General features: G+C 49.0%; 1 protein-coding gene across 1 annotated transcript; it reads right to left on the bottom strand.

The window, feature by feature from the left end:
• Positions 1-3,711: 3,711 nt before the first annotated feature.
• Cpsf4l (cleavage and polyadenylation specific factor 4 like) lies at positions 3,712-16,430 on the bottom strand. Its single transcript, XM_038328962.1, has 8 exons — positions 16,328-16,430; positions 15,681-15,731; positions 13,155-13,307; positions 9,360-9,455; positions 8,550-8,643; positions 7,825-7,870; positions 5,119-5,265; positions 3,712-3,819 (listed from the first exon to the last, which is right to left on the bottom strand). Exons 1-7 carry the CDS (start codon positions 16,428-16,430, stop codon positions 5,119-5,121), a joined length of 690 nt encoding a protein of 229 aa, XP_038184890.1. The 3' UTR covers positions 3,712-3,819.
• Positions 16,431-16,808: the final 378 nt, after the last annotated feature.

Here is a 16,808-nt window from a genome sequence, read left to right as displayed (position 1 = left end):
TAAATACCTCTGAGGGGATTATTCACCTCTTCCGTACTCAGAGAAGTGGTTGGCAGCACCACGGGACAGGTGGTATAGGTTCCCTGAGCCTCCTTTCTGAACGCTTAAATTGGGATAGATTTGACTCTCCCTGAAGAGATGTGTAAACTAATCCAAAAAGGGACGGCTGATGGGGACTTACCTTCCTACTCTACTGCTCTGCTAAGACACCATGACCAAGGCAACTTACAGAGGCTTATAGGGTAAGTCCATGACCGTCATGGTGAAGGAACAGAACAAACTATTTTAAGAACTTTTTTATACAGGACCTAACCGGGGGGGGGGGGGGAGGAGTGAATGCAACCCAGCAAAATCATAAGCAATCATAAACTGCCTGCCCTGGTCAAAAGCGACCCACCAGGGTATCCAAACATCTGCTTGCTTCGAAGGTCCTTGTAGGTATCTGATTAGCTGGTGTTTTAAAATTCCTGTCTGGGGGGCTGGAGAGATGGCTCAGAGGTTAAGAGCACTGGCTGCTCTTCCAGAGGTCCTGAGTTCAATTCCCAGCAACCACATGGTGGCTCACCACCATCTGTACTGAGATCTGGCGCCCTCCTCTGGCATGCGGGCATACATCAAGGCAGAATGTTGTATACATAATAAATAAATCTTTAAAATAAATAAATAAATGAATAAATAAAATTCCTGTCTGCTGACAATCATTGTTTTGAGATTCCACTATACCCCCACCAACAAAATCAAAAGTTGTATACTTGTATCCAATCCTGAAACACCAAGGCTTGTGCCACCCTGCTCGTGGTTTTTCCCTTTAAAAACCCCTTGCCCTGAAGCCTCAGAGTCATTTCCCTCTTCCTGCTGCATCAGCGTGTTGGATTATGGTCCAAGCTAGCTTGAATAAACTCCGGTATGTTTGCATCCGATACTGACTCTGTGGTGGTCTTATTTGGGGGTCCTATGACATGGGCACAACAATGTCATAGAACATGGCAGCAAGCAGGCAGCCCTGGTGCTGAAGCAGGAGTTGAGCTCACATCTGGAGATAACCATGAGGCAGAGAGAGGGATAGAGAGGGCTAACTGGAAATGATATGAGCTTTTGTAACCTCAAAACCCAACCCAATGACATACCTCCTTCAACAAGGCCAGACCTCCTAATCCTTCCCAAGCATTTCTACAAACTAGGGGGAGCAAGCATTCAAATATACGAGCCTATGGGGACCATTCCCATTCAAACCACCACAGGGACGCACACATCGGTTAAAATCTCTCAACCTGGGAAGAGGACTCAAGCGAAGCAGGGGGGTCAGGTTCCAAAGAGGAGGTGTGGAGGTGGGAGAGGGGGCACGGAGAGATAAACACAATCTGAGGGTGAGTCAGGATGGCCGTCTGAAGCCTTTAATTGAGAAAAGGTTACCCCTTGTATACAGCATAGTTGCATATAGGATTAAACTGGAGACAGGGAGCCTGTGAGCTGGGGTGTAGCTTGAGACCTGGAGTTGAACCTAGCCTTGAACTTGACAGTAGGCACCAGTTATGTGTTAATGAAAGGTCTACAAGTTTCTCTTGCCAGAGATAAGAAGAAGGACAGTTCTATCAAGTAGGAACTTTCCTCAAACCCCCAAGGGAATGAAGAGACACTATGTTACAGTTTCTCAGTCTTACTAGATGGGCCTGTTCCCCTCATAACTCTCCTAAAAGGGAAGGTCCTGATGTCTTACTCTTTTCTCATTATGCCGCACCATTCGGATTCCTCTGTATTTATTAACTGAACTCTTGCCTTTAATGGCCTCAGGCTCTGGATCTGAACTGTAGGCATTTTATCCTTGCGATCAGGTGCGTCTAGTAAATAACGTTCCTGTTCTTGGTATAATTAGCAGGGCACAATGGAATTTCTGGTTCCATGGTAGCAGGGATTTCTTTTTCCCCAAAGAATTATTTTGTTTAGAGGGGATGCCATTGTTATGAATACACGGTGAAGAGGGAGGGGCCTTTAGTGGGTCCCATGGCAGATGAAAGACAAATAGGCCATGCAGACAGAGCGTGAGTTTATTGAGAGAAGGGTAAAGGGAAGGGAAGAGAAAGGAAGGGAGGGAGAGGGAGGGGGAGGGAGAGAGAGAGAGGGAAGAAGGGGCAGAGACCTGCTTGGCTCTTCAGAACAGCAGGAAGAGAGCAGGAGTAGGCGGGACTTGTCTCTTAAAAGGACCTTTACACCTGCCTAGAGTCAGGGTATTGCCCGCCGTGCACGCAGGGGTGCCTACTCTGCCTCTGCCAGGTCCCCAAGGGGTGGGGCCAGGTTTGTGTTTGCCTGGATGTTTGCCTGGATGCTAACAACCATTGTATACAATTTTATCCTTTACCAAAGCCCACACAAAATTTTCCAAAGGGAAAGGCATTAATATTGCAAGTCATTAAAAATGAAAGCAAAAGGTGCTGGACACGTGTGGTCTGCACCGTTGACATGCTAGAACTTTGTCATGACATGCTTGTCACCATGTGCTCCATGCCACCACGTGTCCTGCCAGAGTTCTGTCACATGGACTGGGTCATTTCACCTGTACGACAGACCTCTGTCGTGGCTGCTTGAGTTCTAGACTGAGGAAGCAGGCTAGAGGTGGTTAGGCAGTTTTCCTACATGGCCAAAAGCTATCACATAGCATCCTAGGGTGGTTTGAAATGGTATCGGAACACGCAAACCAGCCCCTGGGCCTGTGTTATGCATTGCCTCCGCAAAGCCCTCATGCTGAAGGAGGCCAAGTAGCCATACTCCACCTAGTCCTTCTGCAGACTGCCGCCTTCTGTACTGAAAAAGTCCACTTAGCTGCCCCCTTCTTTCCAGTGGATAAATGGCATTGTTGTGTCTGCTTCGTCACGGTGGAGACTGTCCTGGTCACTGCCCTAGCTCAGCAGGATAAGCCTTTTCTATATACCAAGGCCTAATCCCCCGGTGAGGGTTAATCTATGTCAGCTGGGCTGCATACCTAGGAGATACACCTCCAGATGTGTCTGGGAAGGTGTTAGGGTTCACTGAGTAGAGACGGCAGGCCATGAACCTATGAATCCACACAATCCATGTAGCATGCTACAGTACATGGGTTGCACCCTCTCCATGTCCTGGGATTTCCAGACCGAATTTGAAAAAGAAGGAAGCTGAATATTTCTTTTTCTAGGCTTCCTTGAATGGATTCAACACGACCAGCCAGTTCACACTCCCACCGTGGTTTCCCTGCCATGATTGAGTATGTTCTCTCGAAATAAACCCCAAGATAGCTGCTTTGCCACAGCATAAAAAAAAAGAAAAGAAAAGAAAAAAAAAGAAGGAATTAATACAACTTCATGTAAGACACAGAATATATTCTCAGATTTAAACAAGCCATACGGGGAAGCAGTTGCCAAGTTGAAAGCCACTGTTTGATTGGATTGCCCATTTTCGGGAGCTCTTGAGACCATTGGCCCAGAGTGGTCGGCAAGAGCAGAGCATGGGAGCTGAATATGGGACACTGACTGACCTGGTTGAGTTCAGTGCACTTGGCTCTACAGGTTCACAGATAACTCCTCCCTCCCACAGTCAGCCGACCTCTGGTCCGGTTGTATTTTTTTGGCAGCTTGTTCATGCGCGGAGTAGTTGGAAATAGGCCAGATGCTGTAGGCTGTTTCTGCATCCTGTATCTCACTGGGGTGATGGGGCTCACTGGACCACTGGGTGCAGAATTCCATGGGGAGGCCAGGGAGCCCCTTTACTAGGAGGATTTCCAGTTCCTGTGCTACAGGCTGGGTCTTGATGACTCTGACTGGTACAGCCTTTGTCACTGGCACTGGTGGCCTGGGTTTGGAAGAACAGAGAGAAAGTTAAGGTCATGCCTTCTGATGAATTCTGCAAAGAAAAGTCACCACTTGTCTGGAGAACCATGGGCTAGTTTTCTAAAGAATTCATCAGCTCTGGGCAGTGGTGACTCACACATTTAATCTCAGTTCCCCGGGAGGCAGAGACAGGGGGATCTTTGTTAGTTCGAGACCATCCTGGTCTACAGAGTGAGTTCCAGGACAACCAGGGCTATACAGAGAAACCCTGTCTCAAAATAAAAACAAAAACAAAAAACAAACAAACAAACAAAAGAATTTATTGGCTTCTCCAGCCTCGCAGGGGTCTGGTTCAGAAGGGCTGAGGTGTGAAGACCTAGTAAGTGCAATAGTTTGAGACCAGCCTGGACCCAAAAGAGAGACTTCAGGTTCCCGTTCAGCTCCCATCCTGCAGACAAGATGGTTTGTGCTTTTCAAAGTCAAACATCCAAGAAAATAAAGAGTTCCACCCTCTTCCCCAGCACCCGGGTGTAACTGTACTTGTTTTCTTTTTGAAGCTAGGTCTTCTGTAGCCCAGGTAGCTAAAGATGACCTTAAACTTCTGATCCTCCTGCCTCCACTTTTTTGTTTGTTTTTTGTTTTCCAAGACAGGGTTTCTCTGTGTAGCCCTGGCAGTCCTGGAATTCAGTTCCCTCTGTAGACCAGGCTGGCCTCGAACTCACAGAGATCCACCTGCCTCTGCCTCCTGAGTGCTGGGATTAAAGGTGTGTGCCACCTGATCATTTGTTTGGTTAAAGAGAAAAAACACAGTGCAGGGCTGACGATAATCTACCTCATAAAGGCATTGTTTATTTTTTTGTATTTTGCTTATTTATCTTGAGACAAGATATTACTATGGAGCCCTAGTTTACCTGGAACTCACTCTGTAGACTAGGCTGACCTCCAACTCACAGAGATCCCCTGCCTCTGCTTTCAGAGTGCTGGGACCAAAGGTATACACCACAACACCCAGCAGATCAGTTTTCTTTTCAGACAGGGACTCACTTGGCACACAGCCTGTCTGGCCTGGAGCTCACTAGGTAGATTAAATGAGCTTCGGACTTGGTGCAGTCCTCCAGACTGCCCGGTGCATGCTGGGATTACAGTTATGCGCCTTCCCACCAGACTCTCGATTCTCTCCATTCACATCCCTGAAGCCCAGCGTGGCATCCTCATCTGCTGCAGATGTGGAATCACGGTCTCCAACTAAATGTTCAGCATCTCCCCTGAAGCCCTCAGGAGACCGAAGCGCTCTCCCTGCCCTGCGGGCTCCTTCACTTACCTATGGGGCGGGTGGGACGCTTGAGCTGCAGGCAGGAGGCAGGGTCCGCCTCTTCTGATGGTAGACCGTGAACCTTGCCAGGGAAGGGACTGCTAGAGTGTTGCCAGAGGAAGCTGGAGCTGTTCCATCCCCGGGCTGGTTGACAAGCTGCAGACAGAGATCCAGGAGGTACCCGTGCTGCAGAGACTCCTGGTGTAGACACGGTCACCCAAATACCCAGGTTCTGAGGTTTGGGGGTCTGGTTTTTGTATTTTGACATGAGAGATTGCTTTGGGATGGGGGCGCTGGCATTTATTTGTTTTGCTATTCCCAATGTATTTTTTAATTAGTTCTTCAAGAATTTTATATGACATGACTTGAGCATGTTACACACACACACACACACACACACACACTTTATTTTTGAGACAGTGTCCCATGGTGACTCTGGCTAGCCTCAAATTCTAGGTGTAGCCAAGGGTGGCCTTGAACCTGAACCTTCTGCCTCCACCTCCTCAGTGTTATTGACACTTTTATCTAACACTGCCTTTGGAAGAAATTCCCTGCTTCTCATTAATTTCAAAAGAGAAGAGATATGGGGCTAGAGAGACGACTCAGTGGTTAAGAACACTGATTGCTCTTCCAGAGGACCTGGGTTCAATTCCCAGCACCCACATGGCGGACCACAACTGTCTGTAACTTCAGTTCTGGGGGATCTGACACCTTTACACCAGTGCACATAAAATAAAAGTTAAGTAAAAAACATATGTAAAAAACATATATAAAACTTGGAGTGTCAGTGCAAACAAATATTACACAACACAACATTCCCCTCTTTTTTAAAAAAAAAAAAAAGACAAGAGGTTTGCTGATCTCACATTCTGGAGGTTGAGGGCTAAGACCTGTAAGAGGTGTCTGCTCGGCTCCTGGGCGGGGCCTTGTGCTGTACCAAGTGAAGAGGGAGCAGGTGCATGCAGAAGTCTGGTGAGCAAGTAAGTCGGGAAAGCTCAACTTGGTTCATAACAACCACTCTCATCAGGATCTAGTCCCATGAGGATGCTTGAGACCTCCCCCTAGGCACCAGCCTGGCACTCCTGCCCTGAGGACACCCAGCCTGGAGCGGAGTGATCCTAGCACATTCAAACCATAGAGGCAATGTGCAGGTGACGGAAGAGGCGATGCCAGTCCAGTAAGGTGGCTACGAGCCCTGGAAAGATTATTCCACCACATAAAATAGTCTTCTCATTTCCCTTCAACCTTTTGAGTTTTGATTAAGGATGTACATATGTGTGGGTTTGCACAAGTGGGTGCTGGTGCCCAGAGAGGCTGGAGGAATCAGTTCCCCTGGGTGCTGGCAACTAAACTGGGGTCCTCTATCAGAGCAGTACCTACTCTGAACCACTGAACTATCTCTCCGGCCCTCCCCACAGCTGCTTCTCATCTCTCACAGAAAATGCCATTGTCCAGGAGTGATGACACCTGCCTCCAGTCCCAGCACTGGGGAGGCAGAGGCAGGTGGATCTCTGAATGTGAGACCAGCCTGGTTTACACAAAAAGTCCCAGGCCAGCCAGACCTCAGTCAGAGCTAAATAGTGAGACCCTGTCTTAAAAACAACAACAACAACAACAGGGGCTAGAGAGATGGCTCAGAGGTCCTGAGTTCAATTCCCAGGAACCACATGGTGGCTCACAGCCATCTGTAATGAGATCTAGTGCCCTCTTCTGGCATGCAAGCATACATGGAAGGAATGTTGTATACATAATAAATAAATAAATCTTTAAAAAAAAACAACAACAACAAAAACCTCAAAAGAAAGAAAGTGGGAGGGAAGGAGGGGGGAGTCACGCATTGGGAGGCTGGGGATGTTAGCTGTTGCTCAGTAATAGAACACTGGCCTAGCCACCTAGGACTCTGGATCCAGTTTCCAGCATTGAGGTAGGGGTGGGGAGGTATGATAAGCTGGACATTGCCTGAAGACAGCAGTGTGCTGACCCTTGCCCCATGAGTTCTCACTGATGCCTGGTAACAATGGGGAACCTAGGAACCAGGGAAATTTATGAATTGTCCTAGTCTTCATTCAGAAAGTTGACTTTGGACTGGAAGTCCTGGGTTTTTGTCAGTGGCAAGATGACTCAGTGGGTAAAAGTGCCTGCTGCCAAGTCTGAGGGCCTGAGGGCCTGAGCTCTGCCCTCGGGACTCGGGTGGCAGGAGAAGACCAATGGCCCCCGGTTGTTGTCCTCTGACTTCCACACACCCACGGTGGCATGCACACACCCACATCCACACACACAGTAATAAATAATAAAAAAAAAATAACAGCAGGCAAAGGAAAGAAACCATCTCCGTGTTACCCGCTAGAGAAAAGGAAGGCCTCGGGGTGATTATGGAGGGGCCCTATGGAGGGGTGCAGAAATGACAGAGGACTGTGTGCAGGTGCTGGGACCCAGGGTAAGCCATGTGCACCTCCCGTGTGCATGCTCTCTGTGCCTTTTCCCACGGGACATTGCTGTGCTTGGATTTCTCGTTTCCTGTTTCGTGAGTTTTTCCCTTATAATAAAAAGAACCTTAGCTAGCCTGGTTATTTCAATAAGGTACCCCATACACAGGACCCCATGTGCCTTTTACAGGACTGGGACTCAAAAGAGTGGGGTCTCCTGAGAACAGCACAGTGCCAGGAAACCCAGACAGATGTTGGGGCCAAAAGAGGGAAACACTATGTGGGCTACACTTACCTTCACATTACTGGGGTGCAGGACTGGACTTATCTTGGGACTGAGGGAGGGAGGAACAGGATGGCAAGGGAAAGAGAACGTGTGTGTTAGAGTCAGCTCTAGCCTTCTAGCCTTGCTCATTAGCCTGCTGCAGACTTCCCATTCCAGAGCCCCCAGGGAAGGAGTCCTCGCCTATAGCCCTGCACAGCGCTTCAGAGGACTCAGGAAGTGACTGGGAATGTTTCCACTCATTTCTAGAAAAGCCTGTGAGAGAGGTACATGCCTGCCCCATTGTGAGTATGGGGCTGGCTGGAGTCTACCCAGCCAACAGCACCCAGACCTCCAGGGTGAGGGCAACAGTGCCATGAAAATCATGAAAATCTAGGTAGATGGGGTTGAGACGGCTCAGTGGTTAAGAGCACTGGCTGCTCTTCCAGAGGACCTGGGTTCAATTCCCAGCACCCACATGGCAGCTCACAACTGTCTCTAACTCCAGTAACTCCAGTTCCAGGGGACCTGACACCCTCACACAGAGACAAATGTAGGCAAATCACTAATGTTCATAAAAATAAAAATAAAAATAAAAATAAAATAAAATAAAATAAAAGAGATGGAAATCACTAGGGATATACTATCTACACAATCTCCCTCTAAGGGCAAAGCAAAGTCCAGAATGGTCTAGATCCAGATGGTAGGTCCCAGCACTCCAGTGGATTGGGGAACGGAAGAATCATACTTACTGCCCAAATTGGCACTTAGGTCCCTTGGGGCAGAAGCCGGTGAAGTAGTTGAGACACATGACTTGATGAACATGGCGGTATTTACACAGGGGACCTAGTAGACAAAGAGCAAATGGCCAAGAGAACCTCCCTTCCCGAGGAGGGAGTAACATGAAATAGTTCATGAGGAAGAGCATGGGCTGCGGTAGGCTTTCCATTGGGAAGAGGGTGCATAAGCCTTCCTGCCACAGATGTCCCTGAAGCCAGGAGACAGACAGGGGTAGAAACCTTGGCTCTGGGAAGGGCTGGGCATGTGGTTCAGTGGTAAGGCAGGACTAGATTATGCTACCTGGGGTTCCATCCCTTTCTTTACCTTCCCCCAGCCCAAAAATGGCGAGAGCATGCTCGAACCATCTTTCCCCATCACACTGGAAGACACATGATCGTAAGTCCCAGGGACCCACAGGGACCCTACCTTCTATAATTGGCTGGAAGCAGGGCAAAGAGTAGAATTTAAGTGGCCTTCAGCATGTGACTAGCCTGCTAGGCTTCTCAGCCAAGGTCCCACATCCACCCAGTGAGAAGGGTAGGCTGTGAATCCCCCAGGCCTCCTGGGAAGCCCCTGTGCCCTTCACCAGGCTGCATTCCCCAGTGTCTCGGGAGATTTCTCCACTGACGTGCAAGCCTCGGACAAATTCAGAAAGGTTTCCCACTGGGGCCTGTAGATGGCACAAGCCCTCGTGGGGAGTATTACTCCTTGCCTGCTGAGCATCCCCATCTGGGTCACCCTCATCCCTCAGTGCATCCCGTCCCCGTCCGCTGAGCTCTCACCATCCTTGCAGAACCCTTGGTTGTACCAAGGGCAGTCCTGGGGCTTGGGAGTTGGCTGCACGTGGAGGAAGAAGCAGTCTTTGTTGCTGCAGTTACCTGAAAAACCCATTGTCCTTTGTATATAAGCAGGTTCATGCTTTTGACCACTCCTGCATCCCCACCTGGTTTATCTCGGTCCTCCCTCCCATGGGATCCACTGGCCCGTCTTCTGTTTGTCTATCATCTTTGGAAGACCTCAGCCACTTGGAAGAGGAAGTTCCCCTCCACTATTCCCAGAGCCCATGGAGGGGCGGGGGTGTTTTGGAGGAAATACCATGGACAGAGCAGAGCTTCTGGTTGGGCCCCTTTCAGAGGGACCACCTTAGATGCGAGCCCAGAAGGTGCTGGAGAACCTGTGAACGTTTCTGCTCTCACCCTCTCTAAAACCCTCCTGTGCGCTTTGGAGCGAACAGGAACTTCATACGGTCTGCCAGAGAGTTAGCTTAAACGCAGGGCTCTTCTCCAAGACAATGCTTCACCTGAGGAAAGAGGTCTCTTGATTCCTAAGCGTTTCTCATTCCTTCCCAGCCCTTCCATTTCACAAACGCAAATGCCAGCCTTCAGGGAGAAGCAAGTAACTCATCTGTTCACCCAGCTTCCTCACACTAAAAACATTTAGTGACACATCCTTAGCCAACTTGGTAGAGTGCTGTCCCCTGGGTTTGAGCCTCTTGCATGGAGTTAGTGAACACTTGGGCCACTGCACGTCGCTATATCTGCTCCTAGCCAGCAGGTGGCAGCAACACTCCAGCCTCCACTCTCTTTTGTACCTGCTGCACATACTCCTTTGCAGCATTGGCCATCCTGTCTCTAAATGTAATTTCTGGCTCCCAAGCTTCAACACAAGTGAGTAAGTGAGTGACCATGTGAGTGCGTGTGTGTGTGTGTGTGTACGCGTATAAGTTTCTTAGGCTTAGTTACTGACCCCAAAACAGTGCCATCCCAGCAAAGTCTCAGGCCACCGTGAGGATGGCTTCACAGTGTTGCATCACAGCCCCTTCCGGTCACAGTCTACTTCTCATGTTCTCTCTGAAGCACTTGCTGATCCAGCAGGGGTTTTGGTTTTTTGGTTTTTTGATTTGTTTGGGTTTGTTTTTTTGTTTTTTTGTTTTTTTAGACAGGGTTTCTCTGTGTAGCCCTGGTTGTCCTGGAATCCACTCTTGTAGACCAGGGTGGCTTTGAACTCACAGAAATCCACCTGCCTCTGCCTCCTAAGCGATGGGTTTAGAGGAATGTGCCACTATTTAAAGGAATGCCAGGTGTTGTTTTTTGTTTGTTTGTTTTTGTTTTTTAAATAGAGACACTGATGAAGCCCATGGTAGCACATTTCTCTAAGCCCAGTGCTTAGGAAGCAGAGCAGACAAATCTTTTAGAGTTTTTTAGGCCAGCCTAGTCTACAAAGTGAGATTCAGGCCAGCCTAGTCGACATAGTGAGTTTCAGGTCAGCCAGGGCTACATAATGAGACCCTGTATCAAAGTGGAGGTGGCATGACAAGGAAGAATGAAGAATGATACACACACGTGCATACATATATGATTTTTAAAAGAACCTATGTAGCTCAGGCAGTCTTTGAATTTTAATCCTCCTTACTCAACCTCCTAGGGTAAAAAGCATAAAAGCATGATATATATATATATATATATATATATATATATATATATATATATCAGTCTTTCTATGTAATTCTGGCTGGCCTGAAATTCTACATAATAGGCCAGGCTGGCCTCAAACTCACAGAGATTGGCCTGTTTCTGTCTGCCTCTTGAGTTCTGGAATTAAAAGCATGTACCACCACATCTAGCATATAATTGTATAATTGTTTGTATAATACTAGAGATAGTCACTCACTGTTAAGAGCAAAATCTTGGACTGGAGAGATGGCTCAGTGGTTAAGAACACTGACTGCTCTTCCAGAGGTCCTGAGTTCAATTCCCAGCCACCACATGGTGGCTCACAACCATCTGTAATGAGATCTGGTGCCCTCTTCTGGCATATAGGGATACATGCAGGCAGAACACTATACATAATAAAGCTTTAAAAAAAAAAAAAGCAAAACCTTGGGTTACATATAATCATGATGTGCCCTAAATTACTTGTCAGCAAACATGGTCCAGTACCACATCTGATCACCAAGCCAAGAAACCTGGGCTGAGAGAGTCAAAGGACATTTCTAAGTGAAATGCTTCAGGCAGTGGCTTCAGGGACCAGTCTCCAGATAAACTTTGTCCTTCTATTTTAGAAAGATATTCTGGCAGTCCTCATGAACTGCCACAGGACTCGGCTCTCTGGAGCAGGCAGTCTGCAATGCTGGACTGGAAGAATGGGATGAACTCTCCCTGCCCCCCAGAGAGACTGTGCCAGCTTCAAGGTACCCAGAACCCTTCCCATCAGCACCAATGGAACTGGCTACCTGCAAGGAGTGTGGCCCTGCGGTCTCCTGAATGAGGGGTGGGTCCGCAGATCCAGCATGCCCCCTCCCTTCCTCTCTTCTCCTTTTCCCTCCTCCAAGTTTAGAAACCAGTGGACTAGATAATCCCAGCCACACTGGAACTAATCAAACACCAAGATGTAGACTTGACACTGGGAAGGCAAACATTCATGGGCTCCATCTTTTGGTGAGTTTGGAGAGGTGGCTGTGGCTGCCCTAAATAGCTCCTGGGATGACCAAGAAGGACTTGAGGCCCCAAGGGAGTCTGGAGCAGACCTGACCACACAAGATAATTTTAGGGACCAGACTTCTGAACTTCGTGGCTTTATATACACAGTGACCTTCTTTTCATCAAGTGATGCAGGCTTTCCGCTTTGGGAGGTAAGATGACATTTTCATCTAAAATAAAGTTAGAAATAGCAGGAGAACAGGAAGAAGTCGGGGTGGGGGCTCTCCTGATGACCATTCTATGTGCAGCTACCAAATGCATCTCATGTGGGAAGGTCTGACTGCTCTTGTAGGAACTGAGAGGTGGGTCATTCAGGGCTGTTCCTGACCGTCTCTGGGTGTGGGTTAGCCATGCCTGAAGTGGAAAACATTCTTTTCCCTTGGAGGTGACTGCCACACTGAGACTAACCAATGGCAGATTTGGCTTTGTAGCCTTTATTTATTTTTATTTTTTATTTGTTTCTTAAAGGTTTGTTTCTTTTTCTTTTATGTGTCTGGGTGTTTTTGCCTGCATGCATGTGTGTATATGAAGCATGTGTGTGCCTGGAACCTGAGAGCACCAGAAGAGGGCATCAGATGCCCTGGAACTTTAGTTCTAGGTGACTGTGAGCTACCGTGTGGGTTCTGGGAACCCAATCCAGGTCCTCTGGAAATGCAGTAAGTGCTTTTAATCACTGAACCACCTCCCCAGCCCCTATTGGTTTATTTTTGAGACAGTTTCATTGTGTAGCCCTGGCTGGCCTGAAGCTTACGATGACTTTAAACCCAGAGATCTGCCTGCCTCTGCTCCTGGGATGAAAGGTATACCCCACCACAACTGACCCTATTTCGTGTTGTTTGGTTGTTGTTGCTTTTAGACAAAGTATCGTGCAGTCCAGGCTACCCTTGAACTTGTATCTGAGACTGGCCATGAATTCCTGATTCTCCTGCCTCAGCCTCTCTAGCGCCGAGACTAGAGGTCAGTCGCACTGGGCCCAGCCTTGGTTGGATTTTCTTAGGGTTCAGAGAAGCAGGCAGCTTGAGCTCAGACAGACAAAGCTGGCCTTTTGGGCCTCTTTGACCCCTACCCATCACCCCCACAAACCAGGCAGGGCATTACCGAACTTTGAGTGGAAGTAGCACACCGGCATCCTGGTGATGTCATACTGGTGTAGGAATTTACAGCTATCAGCTTTTCGGCAGAGCCCTCGAAGCCAGTGTTTGCACACCACCATCTTCTTGCCCTTCTCGTGCCGAAGCGGGCACAGCATCCCTGCAGAACACGGCACCTGCTGGAGGCCTCACCTGACCTGCTGGAGGAACCTGGGGAGCCAGGGCCTATGACACCTCCACTGGCCACCTCTGTCATCTGTGTCCTATCACCTGGACACAACCTCGGAAGTGCTGGGACAGGGGCCAGAGTACCACACCAGGCTTCTCTCCCAGGATCAGACCTCGCCTCACCCCACAACCATAGACAGCCCAGTTCAGTTATGGTAATAAGGCTTGTTGAGTTCATGATTTTTGCAGCGAGGGGAAATGTTTTGGGTTTATTTCTTGTCTTTATTTGTATGTGTTTGTGTGTGTGCCTGAGTGAGTGTGTGTGTGTGTGTGTGTGTGTGTGTGTGTGTGCACATTGTGTGTACAGGAGCCCTCAGAGGTCAGAAGAGGCATCTGATCCCCTAGAACCGCAATACAGACTGTTGTCAGCTGCCAAGTGGTTGCTGGGAACTACAGCAGGGTCCTCTATGAGAGAAGCAAAAGCCTTTACCTGCGGAATCATCTCTCTTATGTTTTGAAATAGGGTCTCATGTAGCCCAGGCTGGGCTCAAATTACTGTGTTGCCAAGAATGACCTTGGATTTCTGATCCTTCTGCCCCCCAGTTCTTGAGTGCTGAGATTACAGGCATGCTCAGTTTATGCATGCATGCTAGGGACCACAGGCCTAATGTATGTTAGGCTACCCACGGAGCACCTGCTAAGCATGCATTCATGACTTCAAAAGTTAAGAACAATGCAGCCGGCTGGGCAGTGGTGGCGCACGCCTTTAATCCCAGCACTCAGGAGGCAGAGGCAGGCGGATCTCTGTGAATTCAAGGCCAGCCTGGTCTACAAGAGCTAGTTCCAGGACAGGCTCCAAAGCTACAGAGAAATCCTGTCTCGGAAAACAAAAAACAAAAAAAAAACAAAAACAAAACAACAACAACAAAACCCAAACAATGCAGCCGGCTGGGTGGTGGTGGCACGTGCCTTTAATCCCAGCACTTGGGAGGCAAAGACAGGCGGATCTCTGTGAGTTCGAGGCCAGCTCCAAAGAATGAGTTCTAGAACAGGCTCCAAAGCTAGAGAAACTATGTCTCAAAAAAAAAAAAAAAAAAAAAAACTAAAGAATAACATAACTATGAAATAGGTGACTGTTACAATGGCCAGGCACTAGAAAAGTTAGGTCTGACCACCTTGGTGTCTTTATTCAGGAGATACTGCCAGCAGAAGGGAGGGTTGTGGCTAAACAGGACCTGTGTCATGCTTGACTGGAATGCCCTCTAGTGCCCCTTTCCCCTTCCCCATGCACATCCCTAGTGCTATGACCTTCCTCAATAGCAACTTGCTTTCTTTGCAAGAAAGAAGCCATCTCTTTGAGTCCGGTGACTCCTAGGAGACTCGGTCTGTAATGGACCTGGAAGGTTCCAGTTGCCCAGAGCCCTGAATGACCAGTGAACTCCTTTCTCTTCCCATCAACCATCTGAAAGTGGACAAACAGGCTCGGGGTCCTCCTTGTCTGACCTCCCACCTCCTGGATTTTAGGAACAGAAGAATAAGGGTCCCCCAGGCATGCCCCTAAAGAACCTCTTCACCTGGATCTATAGGTAGGCTTTGGGGAGGAATGGGAAACCCAGCTGTTAGGGGTAAGGTACTTTGGCAACTGTATGTCTCTATTGGAGAAACCTCAAAATGACACACAATTCAGAAGAGAAGGCCAGAGACCTGGGAGTAAGTCAGGCTACTTCTGGGGGAGGGATTTGAGAGAGAGATCCTTGAACAGCAGTAGCCATCACTCCAGGGGCTACCTAAGGGCAAAAGAAATAGTCTGGATGTTCTTACTAGTTTCCATGTTGATTCAAGGTGGGGAGGCCTGGTTGGGAAGAGGATGGGTTAGATTAAGGCAGACAGAAACCTGAGAACACAGCCAAAAAGCCTGACACACCACTACCTCCATCAAGAAGAGGGTTTGGGGCTGGAGAGATCGCCGATAGAGAGTGGTTAAGAACACTGGCAGCTCTTCCAAAGGCTCTGAGTTTGGTTTCCAGCACCCATGGTAGGCAGCTCACAAACACCTGTAATTATTGTTCCAGACAGATCCAATACCTCTGGTTTCCAAGGACACATGTGTTTATGTTTGTATAACCACACACAGGTACTCATAATGAAAGAAAATTTTTTAAAGAGGGGATGGTGTAGCCCATTACCCTGGTACAAATGCCAGGGGGTAGGCCACCATCAGGCCACTGCTGTCCTCGTGAGGCTGAATCCTGTCCTACCCCAGGTGCAAATCTCACACTTTCTCCTACTCCCCAGCTGAACCCAGCAAGGCCCATGCAGCCATTCCCGTTCCTGTTCCTGCCCAGCCTAGGCTGGCCTCACTCACCTTTCTCACAGAGCCCTTTAGCGAAGAAGTTGCATACAGCTGAGTTGGACTCTGGAGAAGAGAACAGAGGAGAAGGTGGCTTCCCCAGAGCTGAGCTCCCTGCCAGGGTACCTCAAGTTCCTCTTCAGCAAGTCCCACCTAAGCCTCCTATGGGCTTGGATCTGTGTGAGGCCCCGAGTAGTCTTCCTGGCTACCATCTTTGGGTTTTTCCTTTCCGGTGTTGTTCCCTTGTTTTTTTGTTTATGACACAAGGTCTGATTCTGGAGTCCAGGTTGGCCTGGAACTCATAGCAATCCTCCTGTCTCAGCCTCATGCTGGCTATGGTTTCTGCCATCCGAAGCAGCTGTCATTTGTCCCCTGTTGTGGCAACTGTGAGTCAAAGGTACCCTCTTCCTAAGTCCTCTCCCCCCACCCCACCCTGGCCTTCCGGAGCCAGCCTCTAAATTCCACTTAAACTCAGGATATCTCTGAGACAGGAGGTGCAAGTCTTTGGGGGCAGCCAGGGAGCCCTGAAGGCCAGGGAGAAGTTTGGAAATCTGTCTGTCCTGGACCGTGAACCTCCCAGAAGCCCTATCGGACAGACGGTAGGAAGTCAGGGAGGACATCTTCAAGGACCCGGGCAGGGGAACCAGGCCATTGCCACTCACTGTCCATGCCTTGGAAAGGCAGGAGCCCAGTCCCCTTCTGCAACTCCACATCCCGCTCGAAGGTGAACGTGAGCCCTTCCAGCCCCGCGATGACCTCCTCCATCTTGAGTCTCTCACAGGATGGCTCCAAGTTGCTAGAGCCCCTACAGGTGGCTCCTATATAATCCACCAACACTTAAGGAGCCAGGCCCTAGCTGATGCTTGCCCCTAGCCTCTCCCCCAGGTCACCTCTTCATTCAGGGTGCCAGTGGCTAGGTGTCTGCATATGACTCTCTAACTGGGTTGACAGCTGTCTCAGCCCTCCTACCCAAGCAGGTGCAAGCACCCCAGGGCCCGACGCCCCCACACTGTTCCCACAATCCCCATCCTCAGGTGGGGAGGGATTGGCAGACTCACACCTGTTTATCTCTGTGTATCGCCAAACATAGCCAAACTAAGGCTCCCATTGTGCCTGTGGGGACACAGCCACAGGTGAGCAAGG

Source organism: Arvicola amphibius, chromosome 4 (assembly GCF_903992535.2).
Source record: "Arvicola amphibius chromosome 4, mArvAmp1.2, whole genome shotgun sequence".
Taxonomy (NCBI): domain Eukaryota; kingdom Metazoa; phylum Chordata; class Mammalia; order Rodentia; family Cricetidae; genus Arvicola; species Arvicola amphibius.
This window is presented reverse-complemented; position numbering and strand designations above follow the sequence as displayed.